The sequence below is a fragment of the Egretta garzetta genome, unplaced genomic scaffold (genome assembly GCF_000687185.1).
Source record: "Egretta garzetta isolate BGI_Z169 unplaced genomic scaffold, ASM68718v1 scaffold361, whole genome shotgun sequence".
Classification (NCBI taxonomy): domain Eukaryota; kingdom Metazoa; phylum Chordata; class Aves; order Pelecaniformes; family Ardeidae; genus Egretta; species Egretta garzetta.
In genome coordinates, this window is record NW_009258688.1 from 371,468 (window position 1) to 390,963 (window position 19,496).

The 19,496-nt window shown below is 38.5% G+C and overlaps 1 protein-coding gene across 1 annotated transcript in view; it reads left to right on the plus strand.

The window, feature by feature from the left end:
- Positions 1 to 8,028: 8,028 nt before the first annotated feature.
- BTBD7 (BTB domain containing 7) overlaps positions 8,029 to 19,496 on the plus strand; it is a 33,719-nt gene continuing 22,251 nt past the window's right edge. The window contains 2 exon segments of the mRNA XM_035888714.1: positions 8,029 to 8,208; positions 13,407 to 14,486. Of these exon segments, the coding sequence (XP_035744607.1) occupies positions 8,127 to 8,208; positions 13,407 to 14,486 (1,162 nt within the window). The 5' untranslated portion in view covers positions 8,029 to 8,126.

Consider the following 19,496-nt stretch of genomic DNA (forward strand, 5'->3'; position numbering starts at 1 on the left):
GACTGTAGGGTGTATTCCACTGAGGTGGTACTTGATGTGAGAAGGCAGCAGTGCTAAAATCCAGAGACTGATCTTCCATATGGTTGGGGATTGAGCCAAGATTTCCCTGTCTTAGTGGACTTGCTAATTGAAAACAGCATCTTGTGTTATGGTTGGGTCACAGCTTGAGCAAGAGGAGGAATTCCCTTTCTCAGTGAAGCGGGGATCTTTGGAGAGCACTCTCAAAGAAAATAGAATAAAATCATACAAATTGTGAAAACTGCAGAGAGGAAAGACTACCTGCCCTCCTCCACAAAAAGCAACAATCCTGTTGACAGATAAGGGGTACTTGAGTGGGAAGCCCATGAAATACGCTGTTTAATGGTGGGACAGGTTCACGTGGAGAATTCTTAGTTTTGCTCCACTGCTGCCTTTTCCATGGAGGAATAAAGGAGGAGGTGACTGAGGATGCTGCTGCAATAAAGGACAGGCAGTGTCTGGAGGCAGAGAGGGGAGGTCAGTGGTTTTACTAGACTGGTATTCAATCCCAGTATCTGAAGCTGAATTTAGCTGAAATTTGACTGAGTTAAGTCCCTGCCTGACAAGACAATTGAGTGTTGTCCAGAACTTTGATGAAGAGGAAAAGCACACTACTTTAAAGTCTGATCCTTTTTTGGAGGTACTTTTCATGTAATTTGGAGGTTCCTTTTTTCTGTCTTAACCAACTGATGCATTCACGTATTTATTTGCTTTTCTTAAAAAACAAAAGCATGTTTTTGTTTGCTCAGGAGAGACCTTTTGAAAAGGCTTTAGACTCCTCAAATTTATCCCAGTATGTCAGGATATCTTGAAATTATTCTAGATTAGCTAAAATGAATTAGCCTCGTTTTGCCTGTAAATTGATGTGGTCATACCTAATTACTCTGTTCAGTGATAGTGATAAGGATTTAGTAGATAGAATTTCTCTGACTTTCTTACAAAGTAGATTTAATGATATTTTGTGTCGGAATCGGATGATGTTCCTTTCAAGTGAACTTCTAAAAATGGAAAGTCATTGAAGAATACATGCTGTCATTTCACTTCAAGAGAGTCCTACAGGGCGATAAGTGAGTTCTTGCTGATTTTGCTAAAAGAAGTGTTTTGAATTCAACTTCAGGAACATTAGTGAAGCCTTTCATGTGAGTATCATCAATCAGAATAGACTTCTGGTAAATTAGTGGGTGCTTGCAACCGGTTGAAAGGATCAGTGATGTACAGAGATCAGGACTCATTTGCCAGTATATGAAAACATTTAAGTTGCTTGGGAGGAACTTCCTATTCTTTGCAGGATTGTACTGCTGTAGTTCAGTTAGTCTCCATGTGCTTTGTGTAGTTGTTTTGGGGTTTTTTTAGTTGCTGAAACTTTTTGTATCTGGGGAAATATAAATATGTCGGTGTCCAGTGCCTCCATGGTGCTGTTGGGGGATTTGACCTGTTGCTCCCTGCTGATGGCACTGCTTAATTGCTTCCAGGATGTGACACGTTCACGTTGTACTATGAAGGGCTTTGCTGCTTATGAAAAATCCTGCTTTGAACACTATTTGCAAAGCCGGCATTGACAAGAGGGTTTTTTCCTGTACTTCCTGTGTCTTTTCAACTGCCAGAATGCTTCTCAATGCTTTCTTTTTCTGAAGTGTACGTACCTTCAAGACTACATGCTTTTATACTCTATTTGAATATAGTTCTTTTAACTTTCATCTGATTCTTCAGAGAACGTGTTGAAAATTGGTGCAGCTTATTTTTTTTTTTTTCCCCTTCCTAAAACTCAGTCCTGTGTTTCTCAACAAATCTGGAAATAAACAGGACTGCTGTGGGGGTTTTGCCACCTCCATTTTAAAAGACCTTCTTAATGGAGAAGTGTGCTACTTCATGAAAAATAGTGTGCTTTAAAACTCATGCCTAACTTTAAGAAACAGTTCTTTGTGATAGCTAGAACACGTGATTCTCAGCAAAACACTAAGCAATGTGGTCACTTTCGTAATCTAGTTATATCGGCTTTTTCTTGCCCTCTTGTGCCTGTAACTGCTGATGTGGCTTATGCTCTGGTATTTTGCTTATTGGATTTTCTTTCCAATGCAGTAAATAATGAAATGACACAGACTCATAAACCCAAATCATGAAAAGCATTATCTCTTCCTCATTTTTGTACAGTAGTAATCCAAAGCAGACCCTTTCAGCTGTATTAGCTACACCTTACTATTGTATCATCCAGATAGTTTTGCATAATAATAAAAAAGGTTAATTGCTTGACTAGATGTAGGAAAAAAAAAAAAAGAATCAAAATAGGCTTTGCCTGGATTTGCATGTGTCAGGCTATATAATCAGCTAGTCCTTCAAAATTTCAGTTGTTTCCTTTGAACAGAGAATTTCTTGCCTATTACACAGCTTCTTCAAGATATGCTGTCCCATATGCATTCAGTCCTTCAGCATGCGTGCTGTCGAGATTGGAGACCTCTAGCCTCAGCAAAATCTGTGAGTATGCCAGTACCTCCGAGTGCCTTGTCCATGGAATAAAAGGAGGGTCAGGGCAGGTAATACTCAGTTCCTGTCAGCTCCTCTTCCCTGGAGAACACTCCCCTCCCTCCTACCCCCCAGCAGGATAGTAAGAAAATGAGGTAGATAATAAATGCACATCTGAACAAACAGTTGGAACTCTGACCACAAGCAGCTTTCTCTTCATTTTTAAGTGCTCATCCCTGTGGATGTTGCTGGTTGGTAATTCCAGCAGTGATACTTCATGATAAACCAGCAGGGCCAGGGCTGGCTTTGGAGATTTCCCAGTGGATGAGAGCTGTAGAACCATTCTGCTGAACATGGGATTGTTCCTGAATTCCTTTGTGATGGCTCAGGGCTCTGTACTGGTCACCAGACCACTGCTCTGTGTGTGTCTGGGCTGGAGGCAGGTTCAGGCTGTTGAGGCAAGTTGGTAGGATGTACCCTGGGGACAATGGCAGGTGTCTGTTCTCACAAGTTCTTTCTCTTTTTTTTTTTTTAGTTATTTATCCACCTAACCTCTATGCAAATAGGTTTGTCCTTGCTAAAATTTAGTTGAAGTATTTCCTTACTGGGGTTATCACCGTCAAAAGTTGATTTTGTAAAATATTTTTTCCCCCTAAATGTACCAATTTACTGCGGGATATTGTCATCTCATCTCGCATTACAGTTCCACTTCCTTGCTGCTTGAAAGGAACTGTTGGAGCAAAATAGCATAGCATTTTTGGTCTAGATAAAAATCTAAGCAAATAAATAAGGTATGCTTTTGATACTTGCATTGTCATTTACTTGTAAATCTAATATATGTTAAGTAAAATGTAAAACCTAAAAATCATGTTGGTACAAGTGTGTGCATGTACTCGATATGATTTCCTACTTTGGTTTTAGTATTATGCTATTTCATAATCCTATGGCAACTACTCCAGAAGAAATACAAAAAGCTTTTAAGGTTTTAGAGGGGAAAAAACTAAAATGCTTTTAGCTTTTTAGCTGCAAAACATGTTGTAGTGCTCCTTACCTTGCCCTTTATATTAATTGGATCCCAGTGGACTACATAAAAAAAATTTATGAAACCTTTGTATTGAGTGATGACTATAAACAAAGTGTCACTGTTACCCAAAGTCCATTCTGTACGCAGACTCTTTGTTAAATCAAAATTCCCAATCCAGGAAGTCCTGGCTGTCAGCCCGGACACCTCAGATGCAAATCGTTTTAGGTTCTTGGGATTTTAGGTTCAATGTAACAAGCATTGAGAAGACAGAGGAACTTAGTTCAGGTACTAAAACTTTTAACTAGATTTGTGTTTATTTTAAATTTTATTCTGTTCTGAGTATCAGTATAATCTGAAAGTCACTTCTGTGCTTTTTGTAGCGTTTGGGATGGTAATTTTGGCTTCTAAAGCTTCCTGGTTTCATATAACACACTTCATGTGCTATTTCTGCAGTGCAGGCTTTTTTTAAACAAGCTTTAACATAGTTTAGCTTTTTTTTTCCTGTGTACATGTAAACGTACATAACGCACATCTGTGTGTGCGTCACTGCTCTCAACAAGAGATCCTGTTTCAGTAGGTCAGCAGATGTTGAATTTAGTTTCCTTTTGATAATGCTTACGTGGATGCATATAAACTCTTAACAGAAATGCAAAAAAAAGTTCACCTGATGGTAGTTTTTTAAAGCAAACAAAAATTTCCATGACCGTGGCTAAGATTAGATTAAAAAAATTCTTCAGCTAAGCCAAAATAGGGAAGCTTTTGGTATGCAGGATAACTTCTGCAAGGAAAGACAAAATCTTTCTTTCCTTTTCCAGCTAAAGATCTAATCGTTTGTGGTTTGGGGTTGTTTATTTTCTACATTCATCTCCTTCTACAGATGTCTTTTACCATGGGAAACAACATTCTTGATTTGGCATTTTATGTGGTAACCGAGATGTATTTCCATTTGTCCTGGACTCAGCAGGTTATATGCAAGACTGACTGCTGTGCAGGCAGGCTAGGTTTAGTGTAGAGGCTTAAGTGGACACTAGCAAAACATAACAAACCAAACAACAACAAAAAAAGCAGCTAAATCCATGAGTGGTTCAAGTACACCTTGCTGTCAAAAGGTGCAATCTTGGCTTTAACAGCTTGTTTCCATTGTCTTCTTTCTTTTTCCACCTGTGCTGGCACAAGTATTCATGTGATGCCATAACAAACCAACTGGGTAACTGATACTGTTTAAATTTTTTTGTCTAGGTTGGTTTAACATGGGTCAGTCTATCTGATTCATGGAATATTTTGAGAGAGGAAGGCAGGGCTTCCTCCAGAACAGATTTCATCACTGCTGCCAGCTTAAATTGTTTGGGAAATACAATGTGGGTTATTGTACTTTCAGTTGATACATGAGATTAAGGACAGTAATGAGACTAAAGCTATGCTCAATTTTGAGCCATGGGGCACAATACACTTTGTTATGAACTGCAACATGTTTGAACTCAAGATGCAAAATACTCTTAAGAAGTCAGCCAGCATACACATGGCTAAGCAGTGCATGGATAAATTTGAAAGGAGGCACAGGGATTTTTGGCATCTGTAAATGGCTGACCACAGTGCCTACTCTTCCTTCGCTGAAACCTGGCGTGTTTCGGTTTAGTTATATAAAGATACAAATTTATATACTATACATATATAGCTTATATAAATGAATATATTTATGTATACAACTTTAATATGACACTGTTTTTACACTGTCCTATATTATTTAAGTTATATATTTTAAATTTAGTGAGTGAATTCATTCTGCACAATACTTGGGCTTAATGTGTAACAGTGTTCTTGTGGTAAGCCTTTGAATAAAGTTATTTTATATATCAGATAATTTAGGAACTTTTAATAGTATCTACGTTTTTCAGTTAACTTAAATCCTGTTGTTTTGCAGGTTCAAGCACTGAATGCTAATGGTGTTGAACAGGTAAATAGTCCTTGATCATATTCCTTCTGGTGCATGCTTGTTGCTACATGGAAGGAGGTGTAGGGTATTAACTTCAAACCTGAGACTTGGTTATGTGTATTTAGTGCTTGCTAGCAAAAAAAAACCCGCCTTCCCCCCCTCCCCCCCCTTTTACTTAGCTCCTGGGCTCTTTCCTGTGTCAATAAGAACTGAAAAGTATTAGTAGGCATCTAACAAACAAGTTATCACGCCACAGCTGAACACAGAAGAGTGTGGAATGCAGTGGTGTTATTCCAGGACTCTGTCCAAATGAACCAAGTGCAATTTTAGCTGGGAAAAGGGAAGTTGTTGCGATATCTACTCAGGATGCTGACCTTTATTTGTGAGAGAGTTGGCATTCAAACTGAAAGGTGACTCTTACCTCCACAAAGCTTGTCCTGAATGTAACTAATTCCATCTGGAAATGGATGGCACATTTAAGCAACATACTCTGTGTGGGTACACAAATCACTTGGAATGTCACTGTTTTAATGAAATTATTTTCCAAGTTGTTTTTTTTTTTTAAATCAGTGGAGCTTTTCACATATGGAGAAGAGGTCTGCATCCACATGGATTTGGTTATCTTTGAATAGCTAGCTTATTTCTGCACAAGGAAGAAAATGAATACATGTATTGGCTAAGGCTGAACTGATCCAACAGCTGGTGTTTGCTGATGTGATGTTGCCCATTTTGCATGCACTCTGGTTCTGACTTTATCCTGAGCAGGCTCACTATTCATGTAGCAAGGTATTTTATTTTTCTGTTTCCTGATGTGTGGCAAGCTGAATCTGCATAGAGAAAAGTTCAAGAAAAGCATTGGGTTATATGCAGTTGAGGAGGGATTGCCACCTAGCTAGGGAGGGCAGGCATGGGAGCTCCCCCCTTCTGCATTTGCAAGCCTGTAGATGGGCTCAAGTTGGCTTGTGTAACTCCAGCAGAGCTGCTGTGGTGGTGTGGTTGGGTCTCCTGCCCTAGCGGAATTCAGCTAGCGATCAGCAGGCTGCAGCGGTGCAAGGCAGACCTGGGCTATGCACTCTCTAGAGCAGTGATTCTGCCTGTACATCGTGTCTAGCGCGAGGTGGTGTGGTTCCTTTTTGAAAACAGCTGTTGTTATAGACCACAAATGCCAAAAGGCCTGATTTTTAGGAACCTTGTGCTAAAGCATCAGATGGTTGGAAATTATGCACCCTCTCATGCTTCCGTAATGCTTCAGCCCCATGCCTGTGTCTCACCTTTTCACATACCCACCATCTCTAAGCCAGGTTTCTAAACTCTTTTCTACTCTTCCTCCTGATGTATCCAGCACTCAAATCCTGTGGCATTTGTTCCCCCCTACCCTTGTGCCTACAGCAATTTGCAGCCTTCTCCTTCCTTGGCCTGTCTCTCACTTTCTGCTCCCCAGGATCTGCTTTGCATACTGCATTCGTGACTGAGAGGCCAGGTGTGCCTCTCTGCTTAGAATCATCTCTCACCTCCCCAGTGTCATGGTAACTCCCACTTCTGAACTCCTCATGCCAGAAATAAACACATTACTAAAGCGGGGACTAGAGACCAGAACAGTGTTGCAGCTTCCTTGAAACACTCTCTTGCATGGCACGCACTTGTCCGATTTAGCGTGCCAGAGGTGTGCTGAGAAAGGAGATGGGAGCTTATAGCAGATAAAGGTACACCTGTGACTAGACAGTAGAATTTAGCTACATACTCACAATATTGAATGGAGTCTAAAAAATTCTAAGTATAGACTTTACCTTTGTATCACACTTTCTTATCTGTGCCTTTGTGTTTGTTTTGGATGGGAGCACATGTGTTCAGTTGACAGTAAGCCGCTCTTCATTGTGGTAACTTTAATTTTGCAGTATTAATATTTTAACACTGCTCATATAGGAATAAATTAGAATGTGCTTGTTCTGTGTTTAGCAATGAATCCTTGTTCAAATTTCCTCAGAACTGACTTCCTAAAATGTTTTCAAATGCTTAATAAAACAGTAGATGAATGCTTAAACACCTTATTTTTACTATTATAAACCTACTTCAAGGTACTAGTCTAAACTTGAAAAGTAGGACTGAATAAGAACTACATGAATGGTGTGAAATCAAAATGCAGCTGAAAGCACTGATGATGGTATAACCTCCAACAGGATTGGCTTTTTCTGCTTTCTCAATCAGTATAATTGGATTTGGGATTTTTCTAACAATGTGTAAACATATCAGCATGTATGAAAAGTCTTCTTGGGATGGTTAAAGGAGCATATCTAGTCTAGGCCCAACTGCTACTTAAAGATTTCTTAGCTAAAACTTTGATAGCTACCCTGTTGCTAGTTGCAGTTTATCGTACCGATTTGTGAATGTTTTGGAAAAGTACAAATTATTTTGGGGGAAAAAAGTGTGTTTGATCTTGGTTTAATCCTTCAAATAAAAAGCTATCTTGGAAATGTTTGATGTTTTAATTTATGAAAATGTTATGTGCTGGAGGCTGAGTTTATTTTGTCTAAATCACATAATATCTGCTAAAAAAAATGGAGTAACTTATTGGTGTTTTTGTTCTTCAGAAATGGAGGAACAGAATGCTGGACTGGGATTGAAGATTTATAAAGGATTATGGGATTATACATTGAAGAGCCAGCAGGCGGAATGCCTGAGTGACTGAAGAAAATGGGTGCTAATGCATCTAACTACCCTCACTCGTGTTCCCCAAGGGTAGGGGGAAATTCACAGGCACAACAGACATTTATAGGTAACTCTTTTCAGTTATCTTGTCACTTACATAAATGACTTGCTGGAGTGTGTATGCACTGGATTTGATTTGCTTGCAGTAATGTTATGCAGAGCTTTATTTTCTAGGTCACCAGTTTGAATCCATTCAAGCTCAGTCGTGCACGAAATTTGGTACTGTCCAGTATCCATTTGGCCTATGTATGCAATGAGTTGATCTGCCACTTGCTAGTAAACAGATGCCAGGTTATTTAAATAAAACAAAGTGGAATGCTTTTGATAATTAAACCATGCATGCTACTTTTCCTAGTTCAAGAGCAGTTGCTATCTGTACAGACTATCTACCATTTTCTACTTTTCTTCCTCAGATTTTCCGCGAAACTGTTAGAGCATGTAAAACTCTTGATCATCAGTATTCGTTGTAGTACTGGCATTGTGTCTGAGTGAATTACTTCCTTATTGCTAGAAGGAATACCTGATAATAAGCCTGTTAAACTAACAAGCAGTCTTGAAGACAACTTTTTTCCTGTCCTTTTCCTGTTCCTGTAAATGGGGAATGGGGGTACTTACTCTACTAACAGTATTATTTACAAGCAAGGACCTTGCTTAACTGGAAATGTGAGTTGAAGTGCTCTTAAGAAATTATTATCTTACAACACTCATAACTGGGGCAGGTATTACCTTTATGTACTTTTCAGTCTGGTGCAAAAAAGACCTCAGTGAAGTTCTAAGTACTGTCATACTATAAATAATAAATAGTTATGTGATGAATCTGATGAATCTAAAAGAAGGCTGTTTTTGAAAAGAGAAATCTTGCTTAAAAAAATCCAGCCCTGACAGCCTGAAGAATGATCTTAGCAGTAAATAGCATAAATACTTTATAAACACTTTTCTCCTTTATGGCTTGGCTTGCAACACTGAATAAGTAGTTATTGATATTCAGTGTTACTTTTTTTCTTAATCACACTGAAAGCACAGTGATATCCTTAGTAGGGGAAAAATGACTTGCTTTGTAATTTTTCCTCTTTTGTCTTTTGTGAGACTCCTAACTTTTGGAGATCCGAATAGAGGACAGCCCACAAACTGTACCTGTAAAGATCTGTGCTCTGGGCTAAAAATTCTGTGTGTGCTGTTGTAGCATGTCGGGGAAGAGCTTTTAGCACTAATGTTTTGGGTATCCATGCTGTAAAGTCCCCCTTAAGGCTTTTATGTATTTTCAGTGTATCATAACTAACGGTAGTAAAAGATTTGCCCCGGTTTGTTTATATATATATTTTTATAAATATATATATACTTTCTAATATCGCAGCCAAAATGTTTTTTATTACACGTCTTTGTGTTTATCTGCCTCTGTATTGAATGAAGAGAAACAATTACAGACCTGAAAACAGGTAGATCTGCATGCTGAAACACCTTTTGAACCAATTTGAACAAGGGAGAGTTCCAAATGTCCCAGAAACTTTCCACTTGGTATGTGGAAGGTTTTGTTGATGCTTTTCATTATTAATTTTAAAATAGAAGCCCGTTACGTAGTATGTCACTATAAATTTACTGATCCCCATTACCTGTTGAAAATTGTGGTTGAGATTTTTTTTGAGGAATGTCTAAAAGCATGTGGCTATCTCATCTTAGGCAAGGCAAATGAGTGTTCTGGTTAAAATTCCTGTTGAATGCTTCTGATATTATGGTGACACTTACATGAGTGTGCTAGTAGAGGAGGTGTGTTATCTACAGCACAGGCATACATCTCTTCTTCCCACATTGGGGTTTGGGTTTTCTCATCTTGACTGTTCTTCGGATGATTGGTTTGTGTAGCTGTCTCAGTAGAAAATGAATGTGTCCTAAAATGGATAGCTGAGACTTTCATCACTTGTCAGAATAATGATGTTTTAATGGTAAATCAACTTTTACAGATTTTGTTTTTTAATGTAGAAGGCATTAGATCTATTCACTGCCCCAAAGTAGGACTTGAAATACGGCTACTAGAGTTATAATAGCTGTATAATGTGTATTAGTTGCCTTATTCCTGGAAACTGGATTCAGACGTGCTGCTTTACTATTAAAGCGCTGCACCGTGTTGCATTATAATTGTAGGATGAATATTAAAAGCTGAGAACTGATCTGGCAAAGCACAGTAGTTTCACAGGATGAGCTCCCACTGTTAGTTGACTTCATGCTGAATTTGCTTACAGTTTATGAAGAGGAGATAAATCAGTAAAAATAATGCAGTCCTCTTACTGTAAAAAATCCTTTTGTTTTAGCAAAGGCTTAACTAGTCATCTCCTTGTTGTTTTGTCTACAGTATTCAGGAGGAGGATTTCACACCATTTTCTAGGGTGGTACATCTGTTCAAGATGTTTATTTTTAAATAGAGCTCTATAATTAGATTTTAAAATGTGTAGGCATGCAGAGGACTAGGCAGATCCCATTATTCATTGTCAAGTGCCCGAGTAGTTTCTCTTGGCAGTCATCTGTTTCTTGTAAATATTTATCTGTTCAAAGCTAGATATGGTCTAGGGGCATGAAGCAGCTATCACTTTTTAACAGCATTTAATAGATTGGTGCCTTTTAGTGTAGAAGAGGGGAATAAATTTCTGTTTCGTATTTCCAGTGCTGCTGCCGCCTTATGAAGGAATACAGGCATGTCAAAAAGGGGCTCTTAAAATTCTTTCTTTGAGGGATCTGGAGCAACCAGCTGTTGTGAACCCAGAGAGGCTGTGCTGATGCATCTCTACTTCTGCCTCTGGCAAAAAGCAGTTTTGTGGTGGCACTTTTATAGCAGTGTTTTATCTATTTGTAAGGGTTAATAGCACTGTTTGCAATACTTCTGAAGTTAAATCTTATAAGTAGCTCAGGGTACACAAAGGTTTGAATGGTGTTTTAGTATCTCATGGTGATTCATGTGCAAGTAATGCCTCACAGCAGCCTTCAGGGAAGAAAGAAATTGAGACTTCTGGTGCCCTAGTTTTTCTTTAGCGGAATGTAAGAGAATATTCTGCATACTCAAATTTGCCATTAGAATCCAAAATTCTTCGAATAGAAATGAGCTGGCGTGTTGTCTTGGAGCAGAATCTATCATTATAGAGTAGCCAAAGTGTAGTTATACTTTTATTGTGAAATGTAATCGATACTCTTTAAATGGAGTGGAAATTCTAGGCTTGTCTCTATCAGCAGGGGACTGTATCTCTACTTTTATATTGTAATACTGAGTATAGCATGTGGAAGGACTTTATGGTGGGTTTTGCAGCACTACTGCTTTGTTGAAGTTGTCTTGAGTTACTGCCGTTCTCTTCGTTTAAATTGATATTTTTTTAATGTCTTGAAAGTTCCATATGATTAATAACGTGTTGCCTGGTCAAGCAAAATTTAAGGTAGCATGGATAAAATGGTTTCTCAAAGAAAGCAAAGTTCCTTCCTAAAGTTTTCACTAATAGATGAATCATAAAATCATTGTGTTGCGTGATTTGAGAGAGTTTTAATTAGCTTGGCATAAAAGCTAGCATATAAGGTTGCTTAGAATTATCAAGGTTTAAATAATAAAACAATTTACGGGAATCTTAGATTGCTGCAGTTGCTGTGCTCTCAACTAAAACTTTGAATTGCTCCTGTGTCTTTCAAAGATCAAGAAATACTTACCTGAAATAACATAGTAACTAAAAGCACTGTGTTTTGACAGACATAACATCACTGTCAAAATAGCATAGCAAAATAGCATCACATCAAATCTACCCGAAACAAATGGAACTGTGAGAGTACGATGATAGAACAAGTTACAAAAGGCCCTAAAACCTCTGGTGGTTGGATGTGCTTTGAACTTAGAGATCCAAAAAGGCAACAAGTCATGAAGCTACGTAAGGGTACTAATGGAAACGTGTTAACTATTCCCGACAGAAAATGGACAAATACTATTTCAGATTAACCTGCAGTTGTTGCTAATCTGTATACCACTTGCAAATGTTTTCTTCTGATTACTTCTTTTGTCTCGAAGTAGTAGTTGGGTTTGGTGGGGTTTTTTTGTTTGGTTTTTTTTTTCTTTTCTGTCACATCTGAGGTTTTTCACCATCTGGCTTAGGGTGAAAATTCTGTAAATTAAGTTTAATTAGAAAATAACCCTTTAATGTGAGAGTCATACTTCTGTTTAAACTATAGTTTTTAATTATTTTTTTACTAAAACATGACTTCAGTTTTCCATTACTTCTAGAAATGCAGTTTCTAATTCCTCTTTTTCTTACTAAATTGCTATCAGTGTTACTGTATATACAGCTAGACTCAAACTGAGCAAAGGTTCACTTAGTAGAACAGGTCAGGTATGTAATACAGATAATATTAAATCCATTTGTCATTTCATGACATGTTTGGTTCATAGTCTAACTTCCCTATAAATTATTTTTTAGGGGAAGAATAATTGTATTTATACTTTAATTGTATAAAGCTCTGTTCAAAGGACATCTTTAATAATACAGTAAAACTTACATTTTCCATATTCTTTTAAATAGGGTGTACACACAAATTAGCATCTATGGTTCTGTGAAAAGGAGCCCATTTTATGTATTTGACTTTTGGCATTACTTGATTATCATATGACAGAATTCTTATTTTCTTGTTAAATTTGCATTGAAAATTAATTCATTGTCCTCAATTTCCCAGAATGTTTTGGTACAATGCTCTTTTTTTTTTTTTTTTCCTTTTTTTCTTGTGACTAGAATGACTATCTGATGCCAGGTATGCTTTTCTTGTTGAAACGACACTTAATGCTAGAAGAACAGAATTTGAAAAACACTTTGAAGGGGGAAGAGGGAGGTGCTACTATTTCACTGAGGTCATTCAAATTTTTAAAAAGGCTGTATTTTTCACTTCCTTTATTTAATAACACTTTTAACTGTATGACCATAATGTTCTCTTCCTGCTTGGATAGGTGTGCCATGTGCTACAGAGCTATGTCAACTAGCACTGCTTGGCTCTTGAAATTTAGTTTTTTTTTTTTTTTTTTTTTTGAAAAAAAAAAAAAAAAAGTACAAACTTCGTGGATGCAAAAAAACCTATTTCTGTTCTTAATGGCCAGAAAAGGCTTCAGTCATGTTTCCAACTTGTTGAATTATCTGATCTGAGGAGAAGGAAAGACTGTGTAACTTGCAGAGACATTGATGGATGTTTAGGTGTTATGGACCTTTCTTTTAAATTTAAAGAATAAATGTGTTCAACTTTCCTTTTTGCCTTCAGGGACGTCATCCTATTCTCATCAAGGTTATGGCTGCGAATCAAAGCTGTATAGCCTTGACCATGGCCATGAGAAACCTCAAGACAAGAAAAAGAAAACCTCTGGCCTTGCCACCCTCAAAAAGAAATTTATTAAGCGTCGGAAATCTAGCCGATCTGCTGATCATGCCAAGCAGATGCGTGAACTCCTCTCAGGCTGGGATGTCAGAGATGTTAATGCGTTAGTAGAAGAATATGAAGGGACGTCAGCCTTAAAGGAACTTTATCTACAAGCTAATTTGGCAAGACCAGAAGCGAAGACGCTACAAAAAGACATGGCTGAACTTTATCAGTACAAATATTGTACCGATGTAGACTTAATATTTCAAGAAACTTGTTTTCCTGTGCATCGTGCGATATTGGCGGCAAGATGTCCTTTTTTTAAGACGCTGCTTTCTTCCTCACCGGAGTATGGGGCAGAAATAATAATGGATATTAACACAGCTGGCATAGATATGCCTATGTTTTCTGCTTTGTTACACTACCTTTATACAGGCGAGTTTGGAATGGAGGATTCAAGATTCCAAAACGTTGACATCCTTGTGCAGCTTAGTGAAGAATTTGGAACACCAAATTCCTTAGATGTTGATATGCGTGCACTGTTTGATTACATGTGCTACTACGATGTGGTTCTTAGCTTTTCATCCAACTCTGACTTGGTTGAAACTTTTGGTGGAAGTCAGAACTGTCTAGATGAAGAGCTCAGAGCTCACAAAGCTATTATTTCGTCACGATCTCCATTTTTTCGTCACTTGCTGCAGAGGAGGATACGAACTGGTGAAGAAATCACAGACCGAACTCTACGAACTCCAACTAGAATTATATTGGATGAATCTATCATACCAAAAAAATATGCTAAGGTCATTTTGAACTGTATGTATACAGATGTGGTGGACCTCTCAGTTTTGCACTCCAGCCCTTCGGTGGGCAGTTTAAGTGAAGTTCAGGCTCTTGTAGCAGGAAAACTAAACATGACTAGGGCTGAAGAAGCTATGGAGCTTTATCACATAGCACTGTTCTTGGAGTTTAACATGCTTGCACAAGGTATGTAATCCTGTCCTTGCTGTAGAATATATAATCTTATTAGAACAATTTTTTTTAGCTATTTTGCAGTGTAAGTATGCCTGTTGAGTCTTGCTATCAGTGGGTGACAATTCCTTCAAGAAAAGGAGTGTATTTTCCATCTCTAAGTTATAGATAATGCATCTGTGTTTTCTAGGGATAGAAGAAATGCCTTGTGAGAACTTTTAACTGTATTGTACGTCATTACTGAAGGATGCTATTTATGTCAAATATGTATAACTGGTCTTGATATTTCTGATGTTTATCTACTTTCATCTATAACCCATTTTTGGGGTGTAAACAACAGGAGGAGCATAAGAGATCCTTGCTGAGAGGAAGAAATATTTAGACTTGTTGTGAAGTATCCCTATATGTTAGCAAGGCTGTAAACTTGAATGATTATTTCCTGTAGTTTATGTCAAAGGGGGTACACCAAAGCCTGCAATCTTGATGTTGGAAGGTAAATTTGAGCGGCTTAATTGCAATAGCCCGAGGTCTATAGTGTCTACCTCTTGATGTACAGAAAAGAAGGCAGGGGCAGTCAGTATCTTCAGACTTAAAGTTTGGGAAGTTTCACTTCTGTCCATTGTTCTTGAAGACCACTCAAATCTTGATAACATACTTCCTGCACGTGGAGGTTGGCCGGGGTTATTGCAATCTCTGGTGAGGTGTCAGAGCACTGACCAGTGAACTAATGATACTGCTTGTGGTGGACGGAGCTTTGCTTACTGTTTCATCTGTTGGCATTTGAACTATTTAGTGGCCATATTATGCATAACAGGATATGGCAATTGCTTCAGGCCTTGCTGGTGATGAGAATTTTATTTTTGAGCTGAGAAATGGAGGATAGAGTTCACTGAGATACCAGCAACGTGATTTAAGACAGTTACATTTTTTCTTTTTTAAGAAAATAACTCTTTACAGTGGATCTGTATATCCATAACTTCTAGCTATCAAATGAAATTTGACAAGACTGAAATCCCTGTATTATAAACTATCAAGTAGACTTCAGTAAAATAGGAAGCTTCTTAAGGAGTGGGCAGGAAAAAGCAGGTATAAGCACTGCAGGAAGAGATGATACTTATAATGGGTTCTCCTAATGGTTATATCAAACTGTGAGTGATAACGATATGGGAAAATAACCAGAGCTGTTGTATCTTCTGTAGATGTTGGTATTAGGAAACTAATTTTCAGATTATGCTGAAAAGTTGAAATAATCCTACTGCAATAAAACTGGCAGAAAACAAGGGAGGTAGGTTTTGTGAGAGACACTGCTACAGGAATGAGAATGAGCTGTTCTTGGGCTCAGAATCATCAAATCATAGAGTAGCCCAGGCTGGAAAGGGCCTTGAAAAATCATCTGGTCCAACCTTTCGTGGGAAAGGGAGCCTAAATGAGATTATATAGCACCCTGTCCAATCACATCTTGAAACCTCTAGTGATGAGGACTATACTATGTCCCTGGGGATGTTGTTCTAGTAAATTATTGTCCTGACTGTAAAAAGAGTCTTATATCAAGATGTGTTCTGGTGCAACTTGTACCTGTTGCCCCTTGTTCTCTCCACATGGCTCTTCTAAAGAGAGAGCCTCCATCCTCTTTGTAGCTGCCCTTTAGGTACCAGAATACTGTGCTGAGGTCCCCCTGAGCCTTATCCAGGAAGAAAAGACCTGACTCCTTCAGTCTTTCCTTGTAGGGCAGGGCTCTCCAGCCCTTTGATCATCTTGTGGCACTCCTTTGGACCCTCTCCAGTCTGTCTGCATCTTTATTTTTGTTGTTCCCTTCTAAGTACACCTAGAAACTCAGTGTCGAATGGAATGCAGAAGTAGAAAAATTTTACTGTAGTTGAACTACAGTGTTAAATTAATTCCTATACAATATTTGCAAGTGAATAGTACTTGAGAATGAGAGAAGTCAGTAGATCAGCTGAAAGCAAGAAAGGAAAATGAGTTGAAATTAAAAAGGTGATATAAGCGTACAGTTTCTCAGTTTTGGTGCATGCACATACACAAGTGCTGAAAGGATTTAGTGTGCTCAGGGAATACTAATGAGGGAATTAATCTGTGAACGAAGCCCTCACTAAGACACTGAATAAATTATGCACTGTTTCATAAATGAACAGGGTGCAAGTTCTTCCCCTCAGATTGGAAACCTAAACTGAAACAACTGTGATCTGGAGGTGCTCTGATGAAGCAGTGTGCGTTATATCAAAGCAGATAAGCAATGAGAGGTAGAAGGACTTCAAAGAGAAACTTAAGCAGACTTACAGTTAGGAAAATGGCTTTTATTTTTTAGGTGTTAGTAAGTGCTGAAAAACAAAACTGATATTTTATTTGATGCTGAGTTTCATTATTTCTGCTTGCTTTAAGTTGAGCATGCTTGGGATAGGTGTATCCTAAACCAGCGCTCTTTTCAGTAATGTGCTACAGACCGGTGTTACTCTGGAATATATATTCTATGAGTAAGTGCTAACAAGGTCTTAACTTTTTCCCTGGAGGTTTTTCCCCCAACACTACATCTAGGGGAGGAGAAAGGCAGCAGCAGGAGCTGCACTGGGCTTGCAGTACCTTGGCAGCACACTCGGGTGGTTGGAACCAGCAAGTACAGCGGTGCGAGCTCCGTCTTGGTGGCCCTCTGGATGAGCTAGAGCTGTAGCGTTTTGGGGGTGGTCATTGGGAAGAGGTAGAGGGATGCAGTGGCCTTCAGAGGTCTTTTCTTCTTTCCTGGTAAATCTGTGTCTGACCACAAAAGTGGTGAGCTGTGGGGTGGGACGTGGGGAGGTCGTTACACATAGGAGAGAAATGCACTAAAATCAGGCGAGGGTTGAAATTTATTGTATTATCAATACTGACAAATATAAATTTGGCAACCCTTCAGATACTGAAATTCTGGTTGTTACCTTGAAATAACCAGGATTTTCCAAATCAGTGTGGTGTCCCCTAGCTACAGGAGAAGGCAGTAAGCAGTCTGTAGAAAATCTGTTTATGCCAGTGAAGTCAGTATCTAATAGTTTCATACTTAATTTGCCAAGTTCATGTTTAGGTTACTGGTACTGTGCTGATACTGAATAATTGTTCTGGTATGATCTCATAATCAAAATGAAAAGGGAGCTTATTTGATCTGGGAAAACTATATGCCTGCACTTGACTAATACATCACCTAACAAAGTATGCACTTTAGTAGTGACCACCGTTCTTGTTGTGGCACTTAACCGCAGCACCTTGTCCTCCCTTGCTCTAATACTTAGTATGAGGTAGATGAGAGATCTTGGTTTCGATTCCCTGATTTCATGCCTAGCATACTACTGTGCTAGAAGCTGTCACTCAAACATCTGACTTCTAGCTGTTACACTGGAAGATACAGCATTGCGTACCTGTTGGAGACCACTGAGCAGGCAGTTCTTGTGAAATCTCTTGGCTTAGTCCTCTGACAGCGCTTTTCTACTCTGTTGTGCTGCAGGTGTCCAGTTTTGCTCAAGTTCTGACCGATCCCACTAGTTGGCTTTCGCAGTAGCTAATGTCTTAAGTTTCTTTTCTAGATTTCCACACCCCTTGGCTTGAGTTCTTTTGATTCAGTTCACTCATGCTAGCCAATTGCAAACTTGTTAAAGCTTGTCTCCCTGGTTTCCTGGAAAATATTTTGTACTCATTATACGCAAGTCTGGATACTCTTTCCAACTAATTTTGCTCACTTTTACCCAGTTTTGGCTGTGTCTGTAACTTGAGTGTCAAGTGAAGTTGATGTATTTTAAAGCTTCTGATCAACTGGTTTTAGTTTCAACAGATTTTATTTTGATCTGTCTTCAGGAACCTTTCTAAGTATCAAGATGTTGTAATTTTTCTTCAATTTCAGTAGATGATTCAGCTTTTACTCTTTCCATGGAAATCTTCCTGTTCCTTCAATTTCAGTAGATGATTCAGCTTTTACTCTTTCCATGGAAATCTCCCTGTTCCTAACACAATGATATTCCTTTTACTTGCAGTTGTATTTTAATAGATGGTTTCCCTATGATGAAGTCGCTGATGGCATGGGTATGTGTTGTGAATCTTTACTGTCCATGTAAAGCAAGACTACTTTATCTAGAATTTACTCTGCTTTCAGCTTTATTTGTTTCAGCTGATGATTGTCACTTATCTATCAAGAGAAACCAAATTTGGTCTCTGAAGGAACTACTCCTTGCAGTTGTATTTTAATAGATGGTTTCCCTATGATGAAGTCGCTGATGGCATGAGTATGTGTTGTGAATCTTTACTGTCCATGTAAAGCAAGACTACTTTATCTAGAATTTACTCTGCTTTCAGCTTTATTTGTTTCAGCTGATGATTGTCACTTATCTATCAAGAGAAACCAAATTTGGTCTCTGAAGGAACTAATTTGAATGAATGAACTAATCAGCAAGCATCTCTCATCTGTAGAGCTGATCATATTGAAACCCATTTGTACCTAGTAGGACAGAGGCTGCTATTGGGGTGCTCCAGTATTTGTTAACTACCAAAAAGTGAAGTTCTTCACTGCTTTCAGAGGCTGTGGGGATTAGAGCCTTCTTCAGGAGGTTCAAGTACATCCCTTAGTGGAATGTTTCTGTGCTCTGCCTGCTTATTTCTGCACTCTGCTTCTGCTTTTGGGTCTTTGTGCTACTTTGCTGCTCTGTCAGCTCTACCGGTGCGATCCTTTTAACACATTGACTCACAAAGATCAGGGTTAAAATCACTTCCTTTTCTGTAGCACAGTTATTAAAACTAGATCAGTTTCCTAGTCCTGTTCATCATGCGTTAAAATAATCCGCCCTTCCAGTCTTAATGCACTGCCACATCCACTGCTGCTGCAGAGAGTTTTGGCTTCGGGTATCATAATAAAATGAAGATAGCTATATTAAATATGTGAATCCTTCTGCATTGTGGCCCTGTTGCTTACTGTCATGAATAGTCTCACTGAGGTGGTGGTACAGTATGTTTTTCTGTTACAGGTTTTTGGATACTGGGACCCTATGAAGT